General features: G+C 42.4%; 1 protein-coding gene across 24 annotated transcripts in view; it reads right to left on the reverse strand.

The window, feature by feature from the left end:
- AFDN (afadin, adherens junction formation factor) overlaps positions 1–25,373 on the reverse strand; it is a 137,824-nt gene that overhangs the window by 49,847 nt on the left and 62,604 nt on the right. For 16 of the 24 annotated variants that reach the window (XM_057310889.1, XM_057310888.1, XM_044379984.3 and 13 more), the window contains exons 9-18: positions 19,999–20,093; positions 18,696–18,958; positions 13,238–13,307; positions 8,201–8,319; positions 4,370–4,431; positions 4,044–4,249; positions 2,106–2,126; positions 1,230–1,375; positions 848–942; positions 171–436 (exon numbers count right to left, since the gene is read on the reverse strand). In XM_057310889.1, the coding sequence (XP_057166872.1) occupies positions 171–436; positions 848–942; positions 1,230–1,375; positions 2,106–2,126; positions 4,044–4,249; positions 4,370–4,431; positions 8,201–8,319; positions 13,238–13,307; positions 18,696–18,958; positions 19,999–20,093 (1,343 nt within the window). The remainder of the gene's footprint in view (positions 1–170; positions 437–847; positions 943–1,229; positions 1,376–2,105; positions 2,127–4,043; positions 4,250–4,369; positions 4,432–8,200; positions 8,320–13,237; positions 13,308–18,695; positions 18,959–19,998; positions 20,094–25,373) is intronic. The other 8 variants (XM_057310891.1, XM_026487954.4, XM_044379986.3 and 5 more) reach the window with 1 other exon arrangement.

Below are 25,373 nucleotides of genomic sequence, written 5' to 3' on the forward strand. Positions count from 1 at the left end.
GAGACATGTGTGTCGCTGAAGCACCGAGCAAACCAACGCACCACTGCGGCTTTACCTGTGCCCATCAAACATCCGTTTTGCTGAATCCAAGTTCTGACCCCTGCCAGAGGAGAGGCACTGACAACATTAAGTCCCCCAACTGCAGGGAGGTGAGAACCAGGACAGCCCACCTGCACTATCCGGCTGAGGTGACAGTCGGCGGCCAGCTCCAAGCCCTGCTTTTCTGCCCAGGCTTCCACGTGTCCCAGCTGCTGGCGGATGATCGCCCCCCAGTAGTGAGAGCACAGTCCTGACTCGGGGTCGGTCACCAGCCTGTTGAAGAGCCACATGTTGACGAAGTGGAAGAGCTGGGAGAAGAGCTGGATGGTCAGGGCGGCGTTGACTCTGCAGCGCCGCAGCAAAGACATGGCTCCCGTGAGCGTGTGCAAAACATCATCTGTGCGGGGACACAGACGAAAGCAAGAGTCCTGAGCAAACGGTGAACTCGGAAAATGGTAGTTACGATAAGAATGCCTCCTCAGTCACTTTTGAGACACTAGTCTCTTCAGACAGGGGACGGCAGTGAGGTCTGAAACCACACGCGGGTGCTAACTACGCGCACTGCAGTGCACCCCAAGACTTCCCGAAAAAGCACGCACACCAAAACAAGAGCTGTTCTTAAAACAGATGGTAGTTACGATTTACTGAGGAATACCAAATCCAACAGGTTATCTCATTTACTTTGAAAATACCTCCTTCTTATGCATTATCAAAATGAAGTTAAACAGGAAGGAGGGAAGAAGGAAAGCCGACAGAGAGAGAGAGAGAGAAGGAGAGGGAGGGAGGAAAAGAAAAAGAGCATCCTAACCTATTTTTGGTCTTTGTAGACTGTTCTCTTCAGGGTCATCCAGAAAGGCTGGCATGTAATTATTCAGTTCTGATTGAAGACAATGAACCAGATATCTGAAAATACGTGGGTAATTTTAATAACCCCAGCAGGAGGCACTGCTACTGTCAGACATGACATCAGACGCGGACAGTTTATACTGTTTAGAAATATTTTCCATTTCCAATACAACAGTTTTACTCTCAGGATTCTTGAAACACAGCACAATAAATTCAATTTCTTAAATCAACACATTTGGCATATAGTTATTCATGCTTCTCGCTATTTGTCTTCAATTAGGGTAAGTAAAAACCTTTAAAAAAACTCTACAGAATAGTGTAATCTCCAAAAACGTGCTCCTTACTTAAATGCCATTTGAACCAAGTGTGCTAAAACGTCTTGGGCATCCAATGTGATTCGACTAAGATCTCGGTCCTGTTTAATGAAGTTGAGGAGCTCAGATGCATTGGCCATCCAGAAGGCAAGTGCCCCTGCAATATTCTTCTGTTTCTGTAGGCAGAACACAACCCCATAAGCAACCCCAAGACAAACAAAAAGAATGAAAAAAAAAAAGGAATGCTCCTGAAAAGCTGCTGGAGATAGACCAGTACTTCCCACTGTCACCAAAGTATTTACCACAGATACCAGATACTTGCAAAGGAATTTGGATACGTTCACAGCAATGGAACTGAAACGTCTTCTTAGGGTTCATGGGCACACACATGGATCCAGTTAGCTATCATGTGTGGAAGCAGGGCCGGAAACAGAGATCAAACCCTACAACACCCAATTGGAGATGGTGCGTTATCTGGTAATCTGCGCAGTACACGCGCGTCTATCCATGGTTACCCACAGCCACCCTGATACACGCAGTCACCAGCTCGGACGCTGAGCAACTGGGTATCGAGTACTGATCTATCACATCATCTCCCGACCACATGTGCAGGCCAGGCAGCTTCAGATGAGATCCAAAGAATAGGAACCAAGGATAAACAAGAAAGAGGAGAAACAGAACTTCTGTCATTTCATATCCACACTCAAGTGCATTAAGCAGAAATTATGAAATGCTGATAAAGGTTGCACAGTCAAAAAAGGATTTAGTACTGCATGTTTCAGTTGCTGAATGAGTGTTATGAACCGTCCAGTCCGGTTGCTGGAGTATTGTGTTTGACATGGAAGCAGCGCGAGAAACTCAGCTAAGCCGACAGAGCCAGGACCAGTTCCCAGCAGCACGTCCTACCTGATCAACCTGGTCTACTTCCTGGAGAAAAACAGACGAAGGGAAATCAAGCAGAACGAGAGAAAGAAACTTGTAAACAATCATGATAGTTTAAAAAAATCAAAACACTAACATGAAGGTACGACATGAAGGTACGACATTTAGTTATGTTATTCCCAAATTACACATTCACTCCTGGCTCTGAAGCAGCTTTGGAAGTACAGGACATAAAGGATTAGTTCTATGTTCTTAACACTGGTGCAGTAAGGGAGGGAATTCCCAGAATTTATATACAGAAATGTGACAATTAACACAGGAATACACTCATCTCTTTAAAAGATTTATAAATGAAGGACTTCTTGACGTCTTTTAACGATATCGTGTGTCTGACTACTTAGGGGTATGTAAGATGAGTGTCCATCCCCTGGTTTAATAGGATGAAAGAGACAGAAAAGACCAACAGAAACAATAAAAATAAAATTAAAAAATTTTAAAATATATAAAAAACATAACTATACTAAAACAGAGTAAATTGGTTTTTGAAAGCAGGTTTTTACAAATTAAAGCATTTATTCATTTCTATAGTTCTTTCCTGAAACTTTAGGATTCCTCCAATCACCTACTAACCCTAAATCTGTAGTTTTAAAGACCTGTTCTGATAATGATGATCTCACTGAGTAGTTCAAATTCAATCAGAAAGTCTATCGACAGTAGTCTGATGACAGGAGTTTCACAATTTGAAACAACATGAGGGAAGACAGACAATGGCTCTGAGCTGAAAGGAAATCTAGGTTTCTTTATACATTAGTAAAAGAGGAACACAGAATGGGATCCAAATAAAACGACAACCCTTTTTAGCTGTTTCCTCACTTGGGTCAAAGAACCGTAAGCCCATTAGAGTCATAGGCTAACCCCTCAAACATAAAAGAAACAGTTCTTGAAAAATTTGGCCTTTTAGAACAATTCTGAAGGAATCAATAGATTAGTCTGCTTAAACTATCCTCAGAGGAGGAAAACCACCAAACCATCTAATCATGTTGCTTCATGATACATAACTAGAGTTTTATATTTCGTGGCTGAATAACACCACTGATAAGTGGTTTAGAAAAACTTAAAAAAAAATCTTTACATTTACTTTTAAGGACTTAAGATTAAATCTTCAAATTATCCGTGAGTTTGGAAAAGTGCTATGCCATTTTTAACTAGAGATGAAGAATACTTGAAACAAACCATACTACAAAGAGAATACCCTTACTTCCTTAAGCTTTCAACACAGTTTTATGAAAGATTTTGAACATTTCATCATCGAGAAATGTCGTGATGTCCATCGCACCTAGATGAGTGCTATCAAAAAACCCACATAATTACTACCAACATCATACACTCACTAGGAAAGAGCAAACCCTTCACAACCATGAGAAGATTCTAAGAAGGCAGTTGCCAGGGACTGGTGGAGGGGTTTGAGGACAAACTGCTTCATGGGCACAGGGCTTTACTTTGGAGTGGTGGGAATGTTCTGGAACCACAAAAGTGGTTGCTGCACAACACTGTGAATGTATGAAATGCTACTGAATGAGCCACTTTAAAATGGTTACTTTTACATTAATGTGAAATTCACCTCAACAAATTATTTTTTTTAATTCTAAAAAAATCCACAAGTCTCAATACGTTCTCACAACTACTGCATTTTAAGGGTCTTTACCGTGATCCTTATGTTCCCACATACAGATTACCTTCCCTTATTCTAACATTTGTAGGAAGAAACAGAAAACAAGTTTACATTTCTTTTCAACTTTTAAAGCTACGCAATTGTCCACACTATTTACAGAACTTGCATTCAGAAAAGACTCTGGAGGTAAAGTCACACATGTGACGGGTCGGGAACATGAAAGCCAGTGGCTTCGCTGGTGTAAAACAAGAGGCACACTTACTGAACTGGCTCTGCGGGCTGAGGCTTACCTGAATCACCCCCTCCATCATGCTCACCATCTTGTTGACTAGTGCAATCACTTTGTGAGTACGCTCTGTAGGACTGACATCAGGTCTGTACTGGCTGGACAATACATACCGACATGCCATATATAATACATATGTAGGTGACAACTTAAAATGGACGGTAGAGCTATTAGTATAATTTATAATGGCAGATAAAAATGAATCTTCAGCTGTGAAAAGATTTCAAAAAGAAAAAGAAAAAAAAGAACAAAAAAAAAACCCATGAAAATCAGATGGAGGAAAATGGAACAAGAAATAATTCACTAACAATGGAATCTGAAATTACTCACAACTTTCCCTGAATTCAATGCTTGCAGGCAGTATCAGTTCAGGCCCAGAGGCATCCTGAGTTCTGAAAGAAGAAAGTGCCCATCTCTTAAAATCAGGTCATGTGGCTCATAACATCACTAACAACCTATGCCTATTTCAGCAACTATTATTACAGTCTTCATACAGTTCTTACAAATAATACACAGCCCAATGACTCGTGTTCACATGGAAACCATTCAAATATTCAGATGAGCATACTGGGAGTGATCATATCCCTACTCCTCACGGAGGTCAGTTCCTTGAAGTATCTGCTTCCATCATGAGAACTGATCTGACCACAATTCTCTATTATTCATGAAGATTTCGTGCGGAGTAGGGCGACCAGGCTGTCACGCACCTGCTACGGCAATGGCTCGAGTCACAATGAAAAGCCACTGCCAGGAGACATGAGAAAAACGAAACCACTGTGAGCCCGCACCTGAGCTTCTGCACATGAAAAACAAGTCCCCAAGAGCCAGACAACTGCCTCGGCTTCTGATAAAGCTCAGAGATGACCCCGCAGACCCCTTCAGTCACTCCGTATTAGCATTTCTCGACGCTCACAGGGAAGCACGCCTTCAAAAGACGACAGCCTACTCACAGCTTTTTCCTGAAGCCAACATCAACTCCAAACACCTTTCATCACTTAGCCAGGCACTACAAACCCGGGCACGCCAAGCAATGTAAACCAGGAGCAGCCAGGATTTGGAACACTTCGAAGAATTAGCACCGTACTCATGTTTATGTATTTCCAGGTATTCTGGATCAAAGAACTTCAAAGGCTAGGTACATTTCTATTTCTATAAAGGAGTTCTCCAAATAGCGGACCACCCCGCCCCCACTGGGAGGACGGAAGGTTCACTGTTCTGTGAAATTCTTCCTTCGGTTATTAATGTACACACACGTAGGTATGTCTCCACTGGGGCACAACGTACAACAGCATTCTGTGTTGTGCACTGTGGTCAAAAAAACATCTGAAAGCCATTAGTAAGCACAGAATTTCTAAAATGTGTAAAATAATTACAAATCCAATTTAGATCTCCTTACCTTAGGTTTATACCGCTCTCGATGGATGGTGTTCAGTTTAACTGCTCTTTCATGCAGACATGTGATTAGAATCTCAAGCAACGTAATCATTACTCTAAGCTAGTAGGCAACTAGCTATGTTTTCTGTATAGCATTTGTAAGTAGCCCCCCCACCCCTAACAAACTAGCAAGTGATTAGATTCCTGAAGACTTTAAATCTTTACCACTTTAGTTCAGCTTTAACAGATGACCAAGAAAAATTTTCCAAAAATCTGTCTTCGAATAGATTAAGAAAATTAAAATTGACAGCAAAGGCAAAGGAACATGTATTGTACCTTCGCACAAACGTAAGTGGAAGTGAAGAGTGGGGCTACAATGAGCTACCCGGGGATGAAAGCAACGACTGACACAGATATCGGCTCAGACAAAACTGAGGCCAGTACTCAAAACAGAGCTTCCCATCCGGTGGGAGGGAGAGTCAACTGCAATACTGGTGCTTATAAATTTGCTGGTGACTTAAAGGACAGTTGTTTTCCGCAGCAACACCGAAGTCTAGCAACACTGGACACACGGTGACGCACCTGCCCGACTTCAGCGTCTGCAGTCACTGCTACTGACTGTTCATTCAATATACTGGCTCCTGTGACAACTTTGAGAAAGGAGATGAGGGAGAGGAGCCTGTGAGGGCCACAGACTGAAGCCCCTCGTCCCCAGCGGCGGATGCGCCCGTCCCGCCCCCGCCCACCTCCCCCGGGGGCTTAAGGAGCTGCAACGAGAAACACAGCAAGTTAACCTCAAACTGTTATAATCACTAGAAGAAAAAGAAAAGTCTTTCCATCAAATTATATGTTTTGAAGTTTCTTATCCTGTCTGTGATTGAATAACTTGGATTTAACTCAACAATTCGGGTATAAAAAAGCTCTTATAAACAACAGAATTTAAATGTCCAATTTATGTTAACATGTCTCTCTTTAACTGCTATATTTATAGACATCTACAATTGCAGATAAGCAGTTATTTTCAATTTACTATCTATACAACAAACTGGATGAACCTTACCAATTGTTTCATCAATTTGACAAATCTAGTAAAAAGAAGGAATTTAAAATCTCACCAAAAAAATTTTAAAAAGTGTCAATGATAAGGCACTTCACTATTCAAAAAGATTTTTCCTTGACTGAAATCAGCATTTTAAACATACCTATTAAAACAACTTAGATTTTATGACTAAACCGATTAAATGAAGCATCGCTTATACCCACACTGTGTATGCGAAAAACAAAGACCAAAAACAGAAGAACCATCTTTTTCCATCACTGCTGTAATATCAACAAAGTAGTACACACCTGTAATTCCAATAAAAGCTTTGGTAAAATCTTTGCTCACAGGATAAAATCAGTTCTAACGTACAGTGAACCATCAGATGTCTATCTCACACTGTGCTAATCTACTATATTTACTTACACACACACACACACTTAATTCTGCACACCCTAAAAGAGTTATCCTAATCGCTCTTTCCTCTCACACATTTGATTTATTCACTCATTCAAATATTTATGGGCTAAGAACTATGATACACTCCTCTCGATCACCTTATAGATAAACAGAGGCACTCTTTACGATACTAGTTCACCATCTGGAGTATCTTAATCTAGAATATACCACCAAAAACAAGGACAGACACAGAAAGTAGACTTATTATTACCTCTAAAAAAATTCACATAGCCGACAAAAATCTTGATAATAACCAAAATGCAGGATAAAAACAAGGGAAAAACCCGAGATTCCCATATCAATCTACAAACTGAATTACTGTGATAAATGATATTAAAAACTTATAACACACAGCGCCCTCTACTGGAAGATGGAAAATTAAAAACTACATCAGCTGCCTGTCACCAGTCACCCGCCTCAGTTACCAGATCTGAGGGAGAACAGTTAGGACGGCTTCATCAGAAACCTGAATAGCACCAAAAGATGGACACTCCCAGTTCCACTGCTGCTCACGGAGAGTACGTGATCCGGCACTCACGAGCTCCCTCCCGACTGCCGTCTGTATGTGCTTAGAACCCTGCGGGACAAGCCCTCCAGCCACATCACGCTGCAGCGGAAGCTCATCAGCACTTGGGACTCACCACCCGTTGTTTCAGTGTGTGAGGCACTGACATCACTTTTCAACATTTAAACAATGTTAAAAGTCACAAGGAAGTAGGATTCTAATTAAGGTAAGATATACTTAAAAATCGTTAAGAAAAGGAAATAACAAAATGCAGAAGTTCTCTGTTCAAAAACACTAGGCAAGAACAATGGCAGGAGAAACAGATAGTCACCCCTAGGCATCTCAGCAGAACATAAGATGCACTAACACGGCACACAATAAATCCTAAAAACTCCACCTGAAGTCATGTTTGGCTTTGTGTGTTTACACATGTAAGGGTTTTGTATATGGGTGGGTGAAATGATTAGACTGTCTAAATATAAAAATTATCAAATATTAACATCCTAGAAAAGCTTCCTTTCTCCATGTTTTACAGAATAGCACATTTAAAACAGAAACATTTTTAACTCAAAGTGCCTCCCTTTTCACCCAGACAGACGACACCATGGCCCAGGGGTAAGGGGTACCACTGCTCACGAAGCTTTCTCTTCAGTTCAGTAACATGAAAAGAAAATAACATTCTAAAAATGTGAGCCAAACCTCAGTAGATTCAATAATCTTTACCCCAAGCCCTTTCTAGGAATACTTCCACTTCTTTCATATTAAGAAAAGAACTACTTCCTACCTGTTTTCTTGCCTGCGGTAATCCTGCTGCTGTTCTACTCTGATCATTGGCTTCACCATCCCGCGCTCCGCCGTGCTGGAGGCAGACAACACCTTGTCGCTGTCCAGCCTCGTGGTGCTCTAAACCAGGGGAAGACACAGAGCATTTAAAAACGCCATGCAAACCAATCAGGCTTACACTTACTGTTGCAGGGGGAGATGGGATGCAAGGCTGCCAGGCAGGGGGAGGCAGGAGAGGGATGCAGGGGACGCAGCAATGCTGAGGATGCCAAGTCCACATAGGCATGCCCCAAAACACACTGTCACTGAAAGAGCAATAAAACACACAGCCACTTTCCTTTTCAAAGAGCTAGACGTGGGCTTCAAAACACAGTCAGGCAAAAGTGGTTCTTCACACAGTACAGTAACAATAGCAACTACCCCAATAAGTTCTCTTAGTTCGGGAGAGCTGAGAGAATATGCACAACATGGAAAGTCAGGGTCTTTGTTTTACTTATGAAGAAAGGATTTAAAAATCTGCTCATCACAGCTCAATACCCAATGAAGAACTGAGTACAGAAACTGGTTTATTCTCTGCCCTTAAATAACAGAAAAAAACACATTTATAGCAACCTAGTACAGTACATTTAAGCTCTTCCAAGCAGGGCACATCCCTAACCAACCCATGGCAGACAAAACAGATAAGCAACCTATATTAGTAAGAAAATAATCAGAGCAGAATCAATAAAATTATACAAGATGGGGCGCCTGGGTGGCACAGCGGTTAAGCGTCTGCCCTCGGCTCAGGGCATGATCCTGGCATTCCGGGATCGAGCCCTACATCAGGCTCCTCCGCTATGAGCCTGCTTCTTCCTCTCCCACTCCCCCTGCTTGTGTTCCCTCTCTCGCTGGCTGTCTCTATCTCTGTCAAATAAATAAATAAATAAAATCTTAAAAAAAAAATAAATAAAATTATACAAGAAATTCATTGTAGCAAAAATTTTATGTCAATTTTCTCATTATATTGGTTTACTGTAGAAATTGAGCTTGATAATAGAAATCATTCTCATCTTACCAACCAGAGTGTTAACTTCGGGCTGTATTTATCTTTACGGCTTTTCTTATTTTCCATAAAATAATGTAAAAAATATATTTGTAAAAAATACTTTGTAAAGCATTTGTAAAAATACTCCTTATAAAAAATACTTTTTCATATGTTGTAAACATCTTACAATATTCTTATGTTATAGAACTGTAATGGCTGTGTAACATTTTGTTGTCTATTCACCAAAGTTCATTGAACTAATCCTTGATTACACTGTTTAAAATGTTCACCAGGACAGGGTGTCCTGACAACCAGGCTTATAAATATATACATTCACACACAGTAATTACGTCCATAAAATATATTTTATAGAAATAAAAATGCTTGGCCAATGGATGGCGAGAGACTACAAAAAAACTGTTGTAAATAAATAATAAAGCCATAATACATAAAATTAAGGTATGTTTATAAGCTAACATATTACAAAATAATTTTAGTCTGTTTTCAAATGAAATGCTTACAAAATGATAGCCAAAGGCCATAGGACAGAAAGGGGTGTGTGTGTGTGTGTGTGTGTGTGTGTGTGTCTGCACACGTGCACGGGTATTTAATTATTTGAAAGTGTATAAATGAACACATCTGTAACATAAAGAGCTCAGAAAAGGATCCATCAAAATGTTTCTAATAGCCAACTATAAATTGCAGATGAAAGGTTTTCATTTCTGCACATTTTTTCCTTAATTTATCAAGGTTTCTGTTTTAACTACACACTTTTGTAAGAAACTAAACTTTTTAAAAAAGATCTAATTTATTTATTGTAGAGAGAGAGCACGAGAGAAAGCACAAGCACGTGTGGAGGGGATGGGCAGAGGGAGGTGGAGAGAGAGAACCCTCAAAACAACACCCTGCTGAGCTCAGAGCCCGACGTGGGGCTCAATCCCATGACCCTGAGATCATGACCTGAGCTGAGATCAGAGTCGGACACCCAACTGACCGAACCACCCAGGCGCCCCTAAGAAACTCAACTTTTTATGAAGATAGTTACATTTGGTTCCAAGAGTATTTGCTCACAGTCGCTCAACAGCTCTTTACTGCAGCTCTTCAATGCCCCGAGCGCTTTCTGAGCACAAGTAGCACAGCAATGAACACGTCAAGTGAGATCCCTACTTGCACAGAGCTCACATTCCACAGACGGCACACGAGACAAGGATCAGATGGCAGTATAGGCTCGTACAAAGAATTTAAAGTAAGGTGTAATTATGCCAGGATGCTCAAGGAAGATTTCTTCAAGGAGGTGATGTGTAAACTGAGTTCTCATTAGGAAGGGGTTAGCTGCAAGAGAACCAGCGGGAAGAACATTCTAGGAAGAGCAAATATGCCGAGCGTTCAGATGGGAAAGAGGTGTGGCTGGCACAGACTAAGCCAAGAGGGAAGGCAGGCCAGGTCAGAAGGAGCTGTGAGAGAGAGAGGGAAGAGTGTGGGATATTTGGGATGAGAGGCTGTGAAAAGCAGGGCAGTAACAGAATCGAATTCATATTTTCAGAACACCGGCCTGGCCACTGGGAGAAGAGTGACAAGCCCAGGGCAGTAGAGGAAAGGCAGCCATCTCAGAAGCCATGCCGATTTCCTGCCGTGTGACACCTGGAGCCTCTGCCCGACCACTCACGGCAGCGATGGAGAAAGATGGGCACTTTTGGACTATTTCAGACAAAGAGCAGACGGAACTTGCCAACAACTGAATGTAGAGGTCGAGGGAAGGGCAGGAACCCAGCATAACCAGTGATGGAGTTCTGTGGGGACAATGCTACAGATGAGGATATCATTTACTGAAACGGGGAAGGATCAGGGAAAGAAAGGAGGATATCTGAGAAAGAAAATCTAGTTCTGTTTTAGCTATGTTAAACTTGAAATACGTCTTAGACGTCACCACAGCTGTATCACGCAAGCCTTTGGAGTCTGCAGAGGTCAGGGCCAAAGATACAGTCAAGAATAATTACTGTGTATCAGGCTCTTCCGCTATGAGCCTGCTTCTTCCTCTCCCGCTCCCCCTGCTTGTGTTCCCTCTCTCGCTGGCTGTCTCTATCTCTGTCAAATAAATACATAAAATCTTTAAAAAAAAAAAAAAAAAAGAATAATTACTGTGTAGATGTACTGTAACTCCCCTACTGCATAAGGTCACCTGGGAACACGTACACACAGGAGAGAAGGGGCCCTACAGGTCTGAAACGAAGGTGAGCGGTCAAGTGGAGGAAGACGTGGAGGAGGTACCACCAACAGATGAGACCCAGGAGGACAAGCATGGAGGTGGGAGAAATCGGGAGGGCGACACCCTGAGGCTGAAGTAAGGAAGCGCCCCGCATAAGTGGTGCTGACCCGTCATAGGCCGACAGAGGGAAACGAGTACTGGACTGGGCAAGCCGGACGTCAGCAGAGCCCATGACACAGTCCCCATGAAGGGGCAGGAGCCAAATGGGAGCGACAGGAAGAAGATGAAGTGACAGGAAGTGGAGCAGAGATTATTTCCTCCTCAAGAAATCATGCAACGAAGAGAAGCAGAAAACTGGGGCAAGAGCTGGAGGGCTCAGGACGGGTGTTTAAGAACAGGAGGCGCTACAGCATGTTGGGGCTGCTGCTGCACCCTGGCCCCGGCCAGCTGCATCTGGAACAGCCCCCCCCACCCCACTGCCCCTACCTAGAGCAGCCCCCGCACCCTGGCCCCGGCCAGCTGCACCTAGAACAGCCCTCCCCACCCCACCCCCCACACCTAGAGCAGCCTCCGCACCATGGCCCCGGCCAGCCACACCTGGAACAGCCCCTCCACCCCCCCCCCCCGCACCTAGAGCAGCCTCCGCACCATGGCCCCGGCCAGCCACACCTGGAACAGCCCCCCCACCCCCCCCAACCTAGAGCAGCCCCCGCACCATGGCCCCAGCCAGCTGTACCAGGAGCAGCTCCCCCCACCCCCCCCACACCTAGAGCAGCCCCGCACCATGGCCCCGGCCAGCCGCACCTGGAACAGCCCCTCCACCCCCCCCCCCCCCGCACCTAGAGCAGCCTCCGCACCATGGCCCCGGCCAGCCACACCTGGAACAGCCCCCCCACCCCCCCCAACCTAGAGCAGCCCCCGCACCATGGCCCCAGCCAGCTGTACCAGGAGCAGCTCCCCCCACCCCCCCCACACCTAGAGCAGTCCCGCACCATGGCCCCGGCCAGCTGCACCAGGAGCAGCTCCCCCCACCCCCCCCCCCCCCCGAGAGCAGCCCCTTCCCTGAATCTGTGCTAAGCCTGTGTTTGGCTTTAACCAATGGAAGGTGAGGGAATCAAAGCTGGGCACCAGCCGTGGCCCAAGCCTAAGAAAGCCTGTTAATTCCATGATTCTGTGAGACACCAAAACATCTGGTTGCCCTCAGGGAGAGATAAGCAAGAGGTCCCAGGGAGAGAACCTGAGATGACAGGGAGGTCTTGTCAGGCCCCCAACCAACCCACCAGAAGCGAATGCTGCAACACGAGTCACCACCAGCAAGACGAGCAAACAAACAGCCCCGGCGAGTCCAAACCACACTGTACAACTGTCAGTAAATAAAATGGGTACTGTTTTATTTTAGTCCAACTAGTGGGGTGGTTTAGTTACTGAGCGATAGATAACCAAAATGAGGCCACAAATTCCCTGATCATGCAAGATATGGGATAACTGTGGAAGCAAAGTGCCAGAGAAGGTAAGCTGGCAGATGGATGACAGTAAAGCCCGTTATCTTAGGAGGTCACCTGGCCAAGAAGGGCTGCTTAGACAGAGGATGAGCCTCGGATGCACTGCTTGGAGGAAAAAGCACAATTGCCCGGCCCCGGGCATGTTACGTATCACTGCGGAAACAGCACGACAGATTGGGACAACCCTCAGAGACCACCGTGAAGCTGTCTTTGCAATAGTCCTACCAGTACACTACCAATAACTCGTCCACGGCGCCCTATGATGCCGCACAAACACAGTCCTATCAGGTCATATAAACCACCTACCTTGCTTGTTGGCAGTGCTGTTCCACTATGAACATCTCCTCCTAAATCAAAAGTTGTCTCTTGAACGATTCTTTCAGGATAAAAAAAAAGAAATACATAGAATTAATAACTCTCAAATGATAAGACATTGTTTTTCTCAATAATACAAAAGAAATGGCTAAATATCCCAATTCAAAGAGCCTCAAGAAATTGCTTTATTTTCAGCATATAAAGTTACAGAATAAAAAAGCTGTTAAAACTTTATAAACTTTTCGGGGTGCCTGGATGGCTCAGCTGTTAAGCGTCTGCCTTCGGCTCGGGTCCTGATCCACGGTCCTGGGATCGAGTCCCATGTCAGGCTCCCTGATCAGCAGGCAGCCTGCTTTCCCCTCTCCCTCTGTTCTACTCTCTCTCTAACTAATAAATAAAATCTTTAAAAAACAACTTTATGAACTTTTCTTACTGCGATATACTAATACTCTCAGGATCATATCTTTTAAGACATTTCCTAACACAGAGAAGGCAACCATGCTCAAGGAGGGTAAGGCACAGGAGCAAAGCTGCCATCCTCCAAAAGTCAATATGATGATTTTTTAAAAGCTCATGGATACCACCACTTAGGCTATAATAAAGAAACGGCGAACTTTTGTATAATGTTAGTAACCAGATCAAGAGTTACTCTACTTTAAATAATTTTTCAGAATATCTAAAAATACCAAACTTTTAAAACCATCATTATGAAAAATTCAGAATAAACAAAATCTCTTTTTGAACAGTCAATAACCTGAAGCAAGCTATGGCTCTTTGGCACAAATAAGGGTAAATACAATCCATTAATCCCAGCCCAAGAGAGAGGCCCCAGGAAAGGGAAAAAAAGAACCCTAAAAACACCTGGAAACCAACAGGATGGGTTAGTGCTGAAATTCCCTGGGCTTCTGCCCAAGGTAATCAGAAAGAATGACAATGTCTGCTGTTATCTGAAAGCCAACAGTCTGGCTTCGCAGCACTGTGCTAACTTTAAGCTTGTATTTAAGCCTCATCTACAGGACGAAACCACAGTGACGCACAAGTTCAAAACAATGTTTCAAATTCAATCAGGCACCAATTCTTCCTCTACCTCATCACCATGAAAACAAAATCATCTTGGAAAACAAAACAGTATCACACTTTAAAACAGTAAACTAAGAAAGTAAAAGCTTGTACTAAAAGCTAAATACTTTGTCACCTACCCTGTCACCAAGATATTCACAAGACACAGAAACTGTTCTCCTGGTTTCTAATGGTTTGAATGGGAAATGCAGTCATTTTGAGTCTGATAATGACAACACAAGTACAACAGTTCACCTCCCTCTGTCGTCCATCAAAGCTACACATACACTGTACCTATTCGGAACTCTGCGTTATCGATGCACAGAAATACAGCCAAAGCCGCCTTGACTCCACTTGTAATTACCATCCTAAAATAACAAATTTACTCAACACCATGCAAAGCTCTTTATTTTTTCCCCCAAAGCTAACAAGACTTTAAGGTTTAACATGGACCTGTTTGTACTGCATTCTGAATATGCAAATGATTGCAAAGTGATTTTATTCATTACTTTAATGACATTATCTAAGTATGACCACTGAGGGTAAGAACCATGTCTGGGCCACCTCAGCCCAGAGCACAGTGACATGTGACACAGGTGTTCCACAAATGCAGGCTGGATGAATACATACGTGAAGAGGTGAACAAATGCGTCAAATGCATCAACAGAAGTCCCACCCTGACCATCAACATCAAATTGTGCTACCTTGCTAGGCCACCATTCACTAAGGCTTTGAAGACACAAACTCTGAAATCTGCAATTAAGAACACATGCATCATGTATCCCTCAAGGAACTAGAAAAAGAAGAACAAACAAAGCCCAAAGTTACTAGAGGGAAGGAAATAAATAAAATTAAATCAGAAATTAAAAGAGAAGACTTTACAACTGGTACCCAGAAACAAAATAACACTAACAGTCTATTAGAAACAACTATATGCCAACAAACTGGACAACCTAGAAAAAATGGATGAATTCCTAGAAACATACAAACTACCAAGACTGAATCATGATGAGACAGAGAATCTGAACAGACGGTTACTAGCAAGGAGATCGAATCATTAATCAAAACCACCCAACAAACAAAAGTCCAGGCCAGATGGCTTTATTGGTGAATTCCACCAAATGTTCAAAGAATGAATACCAATCCTTCCCAAACTCTCCAAACACCAGAAGAGGAGGGACCTCTTCCAAACTAATTTTATGAGACCAGCATTGCCCTGATGCCAAAACCAGACAAGGGAACAAGAAAAGAGAATTATAGGCTAATATTCCTGATGAACAGACGCAAAAATCTTCAACAAAATATTAGCAAACTGAATTCAACATTACATTGAGGGGATCACACACCAAGATCAAGAGGGATTTAGTCCAGGGATGCAAGGATGGTTCAACAGCCACACATTGGTCAATGTGTTCCACCATATTAACAAAATAAAGGATGAAGGTCATGTGATCAACTTAACAGATGCAAAAAAAGCATTTGACAAAATTTAGTATCTGTTTACGATAAGAACTCTTAACAAAGCAGATATAAAGGGAATGTACCTCAATATAATAAAGGCCATACATGACATGGCCACAGCCACATCATACTCAATGATGAAGACCTGAAGGCTTTTCCTCTAAGATCAAGAGCAAGACAAGGATGCCCACTCTCACCACTTTTATTCCACACAGTATTAGAAGTCCTAGCCAGAGCAATTAGGCAAGAAAAAGAAATATGAGGCATCCAAATCGGAAAGGCAGAAATAAATTTGTCACTATTTGCAGATTACATGTTATTACCTATAGGAAACCCTAAGGACTCCATCAAAAATATATTAGTTATATATTTATATATGTTTACCTATATTTACATACATATAAATAACATATAAATATATTTGTCTATATATATAACTAATCTGTATTAGGTATATACATATATAAAATGGAATGTTATTCAGCCATAAGAAAGAAGGGAAGTTTGCCATTGGCACAACATGGATGGACCTGGAGAGCACTGTGCTCGGGGAAATAAGCCAAACAGAGAAAGACAGATACTGTATTACCTCACTCACACGTGGAATCTAAAAAAACAAAACAAATAAAATTGAAGCTCACAGACACAGAGAACAGATCGGTAGTTGCCAAAGGCAGGGGGTGGCAGGTGGGTAAGGTGGGTCAAAAACTTCCAGTTACAAATATAAGCCATGGAGATGTGATATATGACATGGAAACTAGTTACTAATACTGTACTGCATATCTGAAAGTTGCCAAGAGAGTTAATCTTGTAAGTTCTCATCACAAGAAACAAAAAAAGTACCCATGTATGGCGATGGATGGTAACTAGACTTACTGTGGTGATCACTTAGCAATATATACAAATAATGAATCATTATGCTTTGCACCTGAAACTAACACGTCAATTATACCTCAATAAAAAAAAAATACATACACATCTGTGAAAAAAAAAAGGGTTATCTACCATTTGTATAACAGTTTGACGATAGAACAAAATTACTGTTTATTAAAAAAAAGAAAGTTCTTTCTAATTAATGGATGTACGTGTAAGTACTGGTATATTCGACCACTGAGCAGTCTTCACGAGGTTTGTAGAAAAAGATGTAATAATAAACATAAAATTTCATAGCACATTCCCGTCAAAGTAAGCCATGTTCTTAGTATGATTCTGCTCTTGGCCAAAAAGAAGATGAGAACAGACACCCGCAGGCCTCCAAAGCAGAAGCCATTAACGGCAAAACAACTGGGGAGGGACCTCATATACAGAAAGCCAGAAAACCTTGCCGAGCAAAACTTGAGGGCTGTGGTAAAGGGACAAGGACAGTCTTATCACTAAAATAGCAACTCATAACATCAAAATAAGTATGATCTAAAACTCAGGAATGAAGCATGATTGGGAAAAACCGCAGGTACCACTGAAAAACAATGTGCAACAGGCCAGAAGAAACCATTCCCCATGATGACTTCTTTGGCCAAACATCCTACAGGTCAGCGGCAAGTAAGACTGAGCCTGTCATCCCGTTTGGTGCTGAAAGAAAGATGCGGGCCTGAAGAAGAGCGGAGGGTTAGAATGGAAACCATGTGAACAGGACTGTCGGCTGAAGCAAAGGGGCCAAAGAGAGGTCACAACGAGGGGCAGGAAATGCGGACGTGGCTCATAAGTAAATACAACCTTAAAAAAGGAATATAAAACCACCGGTCCTCCCAGACACAAAACGGAAGGATGAGTTTAGATATACAACCCATTTAAAGGTGGAAGACTCGTCAGACAGAAATGGGCTTTCTTGAGAGTCAGGGCCCACGCTGGTTTTCCTTGGGAACCGAGGGACAGGTCCTTGGCCAAAACGTGGAGCTGGAGGTGAGCGGCTGGGAACAGAAGGTCTCAATCAGCCCATGAAATTTCCCACGTCCCAGGTGCCTAGGGGAACATGTGTGATGATCCACGAAGTGTCATCTTGGAGAAAGACATTAAGTCTTACTTGTGCTAGCTGCCTTTTATCCTTTTTCTGGACCAGGATTCAAAATGGACACCAAATGAACTGATAACCCGCCAGGAATGATCTCAGAGTTTACAATGCCGAGAAACTGGCAAACAACCAACACGAAGAAACTAACAATTCGCACCTGCCCCAGAGTACCAGCTCTGGAAGGCTAACCGAAGGCAGGTCACAGAACAAAACTATGGGACAGGCAGCAGCGAGAAGACCACCCACACGCAGTGTACGCACACAGTGCTCTTGGGGCAGAGAGCTGCCGCGTATTCAGTGGACTTTCTGGCTGCCTTCAACAGCCTGTGGGAAGGGCCATGGCAGCAACTGTCCCAAGACCCATGCCCTAGCAGCCTGCAAGATGGATGACAAAGGACTTAAACAGCGTAGTCTTTTAAAAAATTACCATTACCAAAAAGGAAGTCTTACTCCCTCCCCCAGTCAAAAGTTTAATTAGATGATCAGTAAGGATTTTTTTTTTTGGTAATAGGCCCACATCGCAAGTCCTCAGAAAGGCACTAGGTGGAGCTAAAATATTTTTAATTCCTTAAAGAGCTTGTTAACGTAGTGTGTTTCATCATTACTAACAGAAAAAAACACCCCAACAAAAATTTTAGTTACGTGGGATCATTACATAAAACACCACAGTTCTTCATAAAAGAATAAACTACTGGCTAAAAAAACAAAATTTAAAACTAATCTAAAACCAGCCACAACTTCCAATTTTACAAGTCAAGACCCCTTTCTTCTTTCCTCTGCAACCAACCCAAATCGGCAAGAACAACAAACCACACTTCGAATTTTTAAAAATAAAACAACCTGTGATGTATGCCTAATTCATATTCCTTTACACATAAATCAAACCGCTCTAAACTCTTAAAGCTAATGGACAGGAATTACCCAGGCTTATGTCTGGGACCCTTGGCTGTCAGGCCTCCATCCACAGATCTCTTTGCCAGAGCGTGGTCCTGGCTGGGGTCCACAAACTTGAACACGTGTGATGCCCCGAACTGCACTTTCATTCCACTTTGCAGCATGGTTGTCTCTGAGATGCGCTGTCCTTCCACATAAGTCTCAGCATCCATGCTTCTTGGTGTGACGGTGACAACCCCATCCATGTTTGTGAGGTCACAGTGATGGGGCTGAATTCCTGATCCAAACAGCTACAATGAAATCAAAGGAACTTTCATCATCAAGGACATGGTATTTAAAAACAGAATTTTGGGGGCATCTGGGTGGCTCAGTTGGTCAGCTCCCAATCTCAGCTCCCGTCTTGATCTCAAAGTCATGAGTTCAAGCCCCCGCACTGGGCTCCACGCCCAGTGTGGAGCCTACTTGAAAACAAAAACAAAAAACCCAGCATTTTAAAACCGTGAGTTCCTCTTTTATGATAAATATAATAAAACAAACTAGATTTTTGGGTGTTTTTTAAGTGGATCCCCCCTCACAGTATAAAAATAAACAAACAGTGTCAAAATAGGGTCAAAATAATTGAACACATTACGTTTAGCATCGAGTAACTTAAGACACACTGTAAATCTGAATTGAAAAGCACATGGTCATCTTAAACATTTATTAGATAATTAAGAATAAATCTGTAGGACTACAAATTCTATTTATATTTCACTGTTGTGCCGAAGGAAGGGATGTCAGAACTGAAAATGATACTAAATAACCTGACCCCTCATTTGCAACAGGGAAATGACAGCACAGGGGAAGGGCAGTCTGCCAGAGGTCAGCTGAGTTCCATCAGGTAAGAACTCTGGCCTTCCTCACTTAAAGAACACGCTCTGCTGTTTTCATTAAGCACCTGAGAACCACATTCGGTTAGCATCATAACTACCGTTCAGGGAATGCTCACACCTCCAGGCATCAGACCCAGTAGCGGGCTACCTCCCCCAATCCTGAAAAAGACCCATGCAGTCATCACCACCTTCTGGAGAAAAGCCAAGAGTCTCAGAGGAACTCCACGACCAGGTCAGACTCCAGAGGTGAAGAGTGGACATAATTTCACAGCCTGCTCTGTTCGTGCTGAGGCAAAGGAAAGTGACCCAGAGGACGCAGCTACTTATGTTAAAAGTAAAGTCCTTCCTGTCTGTCCATTCCTGCCTGGCTACCGGGCAGCAGGTGCTGAACCATGTGCCCCTTCCCACCCAAACCTAAGAGCCACAGAAGGCGCGAGAGCCGCGGCACGTCTGCGCACCTGGATGGAGTTCTCATCGAACTTTTCTGTCCCAACCTCAGTGACGCTCAACTGAAGGCGGTAAAGCTTGGGCTTATCTCTGGAGTCAGAGCCGTCTGCGGAAAGAAGAACAAAGCTTCATCTGCCAAGTCTGATGTTCTTGTGTTATTTGAAACAAGCCAACAAAGCAAGCAAACAAAAGGTTATCTTAGAAATGACATAACAGTTCTCAATTCTCAGGGTTTCATTTCAAAGAACTCTCCAAATTTAAATCATGCAATTTAACTAACTGGATATAGACATTTTAAATTAAGACACAGACACATCAGCTTCTATTTAATCTAATTTAAGGTGCTAACATCATCATCCATAACCTACGTTTCCTTATCACATAAAAAGAAATTTCTCCACCACGCAGCCCTGGACTTTTGTGAATGATTCTGAAGAGCAATTCTATGAGGCGGACGCACGGACCTTCCCTTCAGAGCAGACTGTTCCCCCAGCAACTCGCCGCCTGCGCAGCACACGGCACCACACAGACTGACGGGGCGCGGCGGAGTCACTGATGGAGGTTTCAGTGCACAACCTCACAGCTCATGCAGACCTTTGGACCCAAATTTCTGCGGATGAGGCCAACACAAGCCTTCTGAATAATCTCCCAAGTGATTCCAGTGCCCATTCCTGACCGTAAGTTCCAGTAAGAACTACCATTAAAAGTGCTTAGCTTTGTGGAGTGGCAAGTGTCGGGGTGGGGGCGGAAAGGTACACAGGATTTTTTTGTTTTTGAGTCATTTTATACCTCTGTGAACGGCTGAAATCTTTAACTTCCCTGTGCATGAACTTCTAAGATGGGGACGGCGTGGGGAGGAGAAGGAAGAACAACGAGCGCCAGGACATCCGTTCATTTATACCCAAATGTTGATTCACTTCTCACCTACTATATTCAACCTAACACAGGGTGTCAGTCAGAGATCTGTTCTCATTTCAGAGCTGTTAACATACAAGGAAACATGCCTCACAGAATTAATGTATCCTGACACCATCTCCAGCCGTGACAGCCAACCTAGTGTGGGTATGCAAAGTCCCAAAAGGGCCACGCAGAGACTCCCTGACCTACTTCATTGCATTAATAACTAGCTGATTCAACTTATTAAGTTGCCAGTTAAAATCTCTGGTCACTGGGACCAGGAATTAGGCTGTGAGAGCTTCAGAAGTTAAACACTGGGACTGTGCGTGGATTTTAGACCACTAAAATCTCTTAGCTGTGGTGTGGTCTGAACTCTCACAGACAAAACACATTGTGAATATAAAAACTGTTAGAATTGTTAACTGTAGACTACACAAAATAACATTCTAATCACATTTCCCATTTCTGAAATATTTCCGAAACCTGTCAATCAGGATGCAAGCAACCTGTGTTTGAGAGCCACAATGTCTAATACGCATGAAAAAACCGGCTCATCATCTAAATGCTTCACAGCTACAGTATCCTCATTGTCTGGGGTGGCAACAGAAGCATTCGTGCTTTTTAAAGTGCTTTTCAACTCCAACTCCATGTCCTGATCCAAAATGAGGCATCAGAACCCTTAGGGATGTTGCCTATTTTGCTTGCTTTAACCATAAGTGGTCCTAATAAATAATCCCAGTCAGGAAGCACTGAGTTCTTCCCATCCTGCACAGCACCACGGACTACATTATCTTCATACCACTAACCCTAGCCCATGATTATTTCCATTTACTTGCCCACCCCACGCCATCTCTGAGCTCCTTGGCTAGGGCTAGATTAAAAAAAAAAAAAAAATCTCTTGAGCCTGGTGCTCAGTACAGTATCTGGTTCACAGTACACATTCAACAAAGATTTAATTTATTAACGGTGAGTAATTAGTAGCTAAAAATGAAGAAAAGAAAGCAGTACCGTTACACAGAAAATTACACACATGAATTACAAAGAAAGCAAAAGAAGCAAATAAATGATGAACAATTATTTCAAAACAAAGTTAAAAATACAAGAATATGAAAAATATGTGTTTAGGGGTGAAAGAAAAAATTCACATTAATACTCGTCTGCATTTTGAGTGCTTCTGAAAGGTATCTTGTGACTAATAAATGGGTATTATGTACTTTTCTACATCAACAGATTCACAAGTATAAAGAAAAAGGGGGGAAGTACAAACTTCCCCTCCAGTCCTTCTTTCTCCCCACGTCACTACACTGGAAACCTCCCCATACATGGGCGAGAAGCAAGCTGCTTACCAGTCCCTCTTTTCTTACACTTCACAGCAACAGAAAATACAGATAAAGCCTTTATGGACAGGTTCTGAATAACCCTAATGGTGGCCACAGAATTTACTAGATACGATGGTGTTTGGTTTGAGTCGGGAGTAAGGGGAGACACAGGCTGGTAATCTTCAAGTAACTAACATCTTTCTTTTTGGAATATCTCACTCCCTTCTCCCAGGCATTAATGAACAAAGAAAAGTGTTGCCTAAAACAATACCTTGTGTTTTCTGCCCTTCCTCAACTGAACAAGAGCACCTGAGCACCCTTCCTCCCCACAGATGAAAAATCTGGAGCACCTTTAAAAGCAGACACAGATCTAAGCAGCCCTCCCACATACAATAGTGCTTCTACCAGAGGGTTTTTGGGTTTTTTCTTTATGTCATAATGTAGAATTAAAACTATATAAACCTTCATGTGGTCTGACATTTACAAGGCACAGGAAGGTGCAATGGAAAGCACTCCTTCTTTGCTGCCTTGATCTCCCACCTAGAGGCAAATCTTTAAAATTTGTTTTATGCACATATAGTTAAGCAACTCAATACACGTGTTTCTTTTTTTTGCACCAACATTAGAATACTCCTTAGGGTTGACAAATGAAATACATGGCATCTAGCCAAATGGGCAATCGTTGGGGCCCACTTACACAAAAAACTGGTTTTCTATCTAAAATTGCTAATGTCTCTGGGTGTCGTGAATTTTATTTTCCAACTCTGGTACCCCTAAGTTACTATTCACATTGTTCTGTATCTTGTTTTTCTGCTTTTTTTTTAAATTTGAGCTATAACTGGAAACTTTCTTTAGTATTCTAAATATTAAGGGGAAATAGACCATTATGAACATAGCATAAGGACATTTTTTAAAGAACACTTTTTTTTTTTTTTTTACAATTCTATGCCTCCAACTCTGCTTCTGCCTTTGCTTGCTCCCCTGGTGAACCCCGGATGGAGTTAGTGTGTGGTGCTAAGTGTCGTTTCGCCATGCCACTTAGGGGAGGAACTTGTTCATTTAAAGAGCGCTGAGCGTTTCCCATGTCCCAGGCATGGTGAGAAATTGAACACACATTCACATCCCCCCCAGAGTTCATATTTTGGTGAATCAAATAACAGTTAAGAAACTATCAAATTTCTGAAGCTTACTGAAGCACAGGGCTTAGAGCATATTTTTACTAACTCTATTCAGAAAAACAAACTAGCTCTCGTCAAATACAACTGGAGAACTAAAAGCACTTTGGTCAAAGTTTTGATGAGTTTATTCTATGCATTTTTTATACACACCAGGTAAAAAAGGAAACGCCATTTTCTCTCTAGTTTCCATTACTTCGCAGTATGAAATTAACAAACACATGAAAACATTAAAGAATCCTTTTGAGGAATAAAAAAACAATAAAAACAGGTCTTAGACTCCATGCATATATGAGTACCAAAATAGGTGATAAATATCACTTGTTTATAAATTTGTTTAAAAAGAACAAAAACCAAAACTCCAAGTTCAGTTAATATCCAATGAAAATCTGTACCATCAGTTTGGAGGTAATTCAACAAACAAATACAAGATGCTAAAAGGTGGGTAAACTTTATACAGTATGGGAAAGCATCTGTTACATTCAACATGTAAAAAAATAACACTGACAACATAAAAACAGACAAAGTATTTCCATAAAACTAAAAACTAGCTGTACTACTAAAGATGACAGACATACACAAGTTTGAGAAACATGTTCTAAGTAAAAAGTACATCTTTGCTAACAAGAAGAAACAAATTTCAACCAGGAAAACAAGGAGAATCCTAAGCAACACCCTAAAACCTGGTCATAATGTAATACACTAGTTCCCTACAAAAAGGATGGTAAATATGAGTAAACGCCAAGTATATGGTTGAGTCTTCCTCTCACCCTCCAAATACTGTCAGACACACGCCACTGATTAGGATACCTCTTCCCCACCAGCACTTACAGCCCGAATGTGTAACCGAGCAGTGCCTCCCACCCGCCTCTGGGTCCTGGGATCCTGGGTGCATTCTTACCCACCACCCTCACTCTTTCCCCCACCCCACCACTTCCTCCCCCAGCTTCTCCCCTCTTCTTAAACTTTTTTTGGAGGGAGAATGGGAAGGATAGGAACACAGCTCCTGTCCTTCTTCAGTCCAATTTCTCACTCTAGACTTAGCCTGAATAAAGGAACTGGACATTTTTGTAAAATCCACTTCTGTGAAATGAAGCAAATGCTGTATATGGAATGCTTACTAGACAAGTACAAAGTGACAGTACATTGAATTTCTTAGAATAAAGTTGTTTGTATCAATTAAAAAACTAATACATAAAATGTCTGGCCAGTTAACAGTATTTTGCCCAAGAGGTTCTGTTAGTGCTCTAGTTAACAAGTAGTATGAAGCATAGCATTACCTTCGTAAGCGTGATAGTTGTAGTAGGCAAAGTGATTCCTTCTCCCTGGGATTAGAAACACATGCACGGGACCCAGGTGAAGGCAGCATCGGCAGGACAGAGGCCATGCAGAACACGCGGAAGAGGGAAGGAGGAGAGAGACAGGAGAGGGTGAGCTGCAGTGGGACACCTTTCAAAGGATGAAAAGCACGTTTCACCCATAGCTTTCGGAGCTGTGAGGACAAGACAACAGCACTCCAGGCAGTGTGTGTGTTAGAAACCAATGCACACTGTTAAGGAAAACACCAAGACAACAGGTGAGTCACCAAGCAGCAGGAGAGCAACAGTTAGTTAATCATATTGAAGACTACCACCCAACTCGGCTGATTCCTTCTGTTAAAAGAACACATTCAAATCCAAACCGAAGAATAAAATGACTTTTTACTCCCCACCTCTCCAAAAGACAGTAAAGACAGCATAAGCATATACCCACATCTCAAAAACCTCCCATCTACAACTCCTGCACCTCAGCCCAACCTTGAGGATACTTGCTAGGTTGGTAATATGTCCAGTGGAAGGACAGCACTTATCTGTTCGTGACAAGTCAACATTTACCAGTATTACTTTCTTATAAATGAAGAAATCAATTTCATTCAGCATGCTGACTGTGCTCAACAAATAATAATGAAAACTGAAAAAGGCAGCATGACCTAGTAAACAGAACACGGCTTTAGTG

The sequence above is a fragment of the Ursus arctos genome, unplaced genomic scaffold (genome assembly GCF_023065955.2).
Source record: "Ursus arctos isolate Adak ecotype North America unplaced genomic scaffold, UrsArc2.0 scaffold_13, whole genome shotgun sequence".
Classification (NCBI taxonomy): Eukaryota; Metazoa; Chordata; class Mammalia; order Carnivora; family Ursidae; genus Ursus; species Ursus arctos.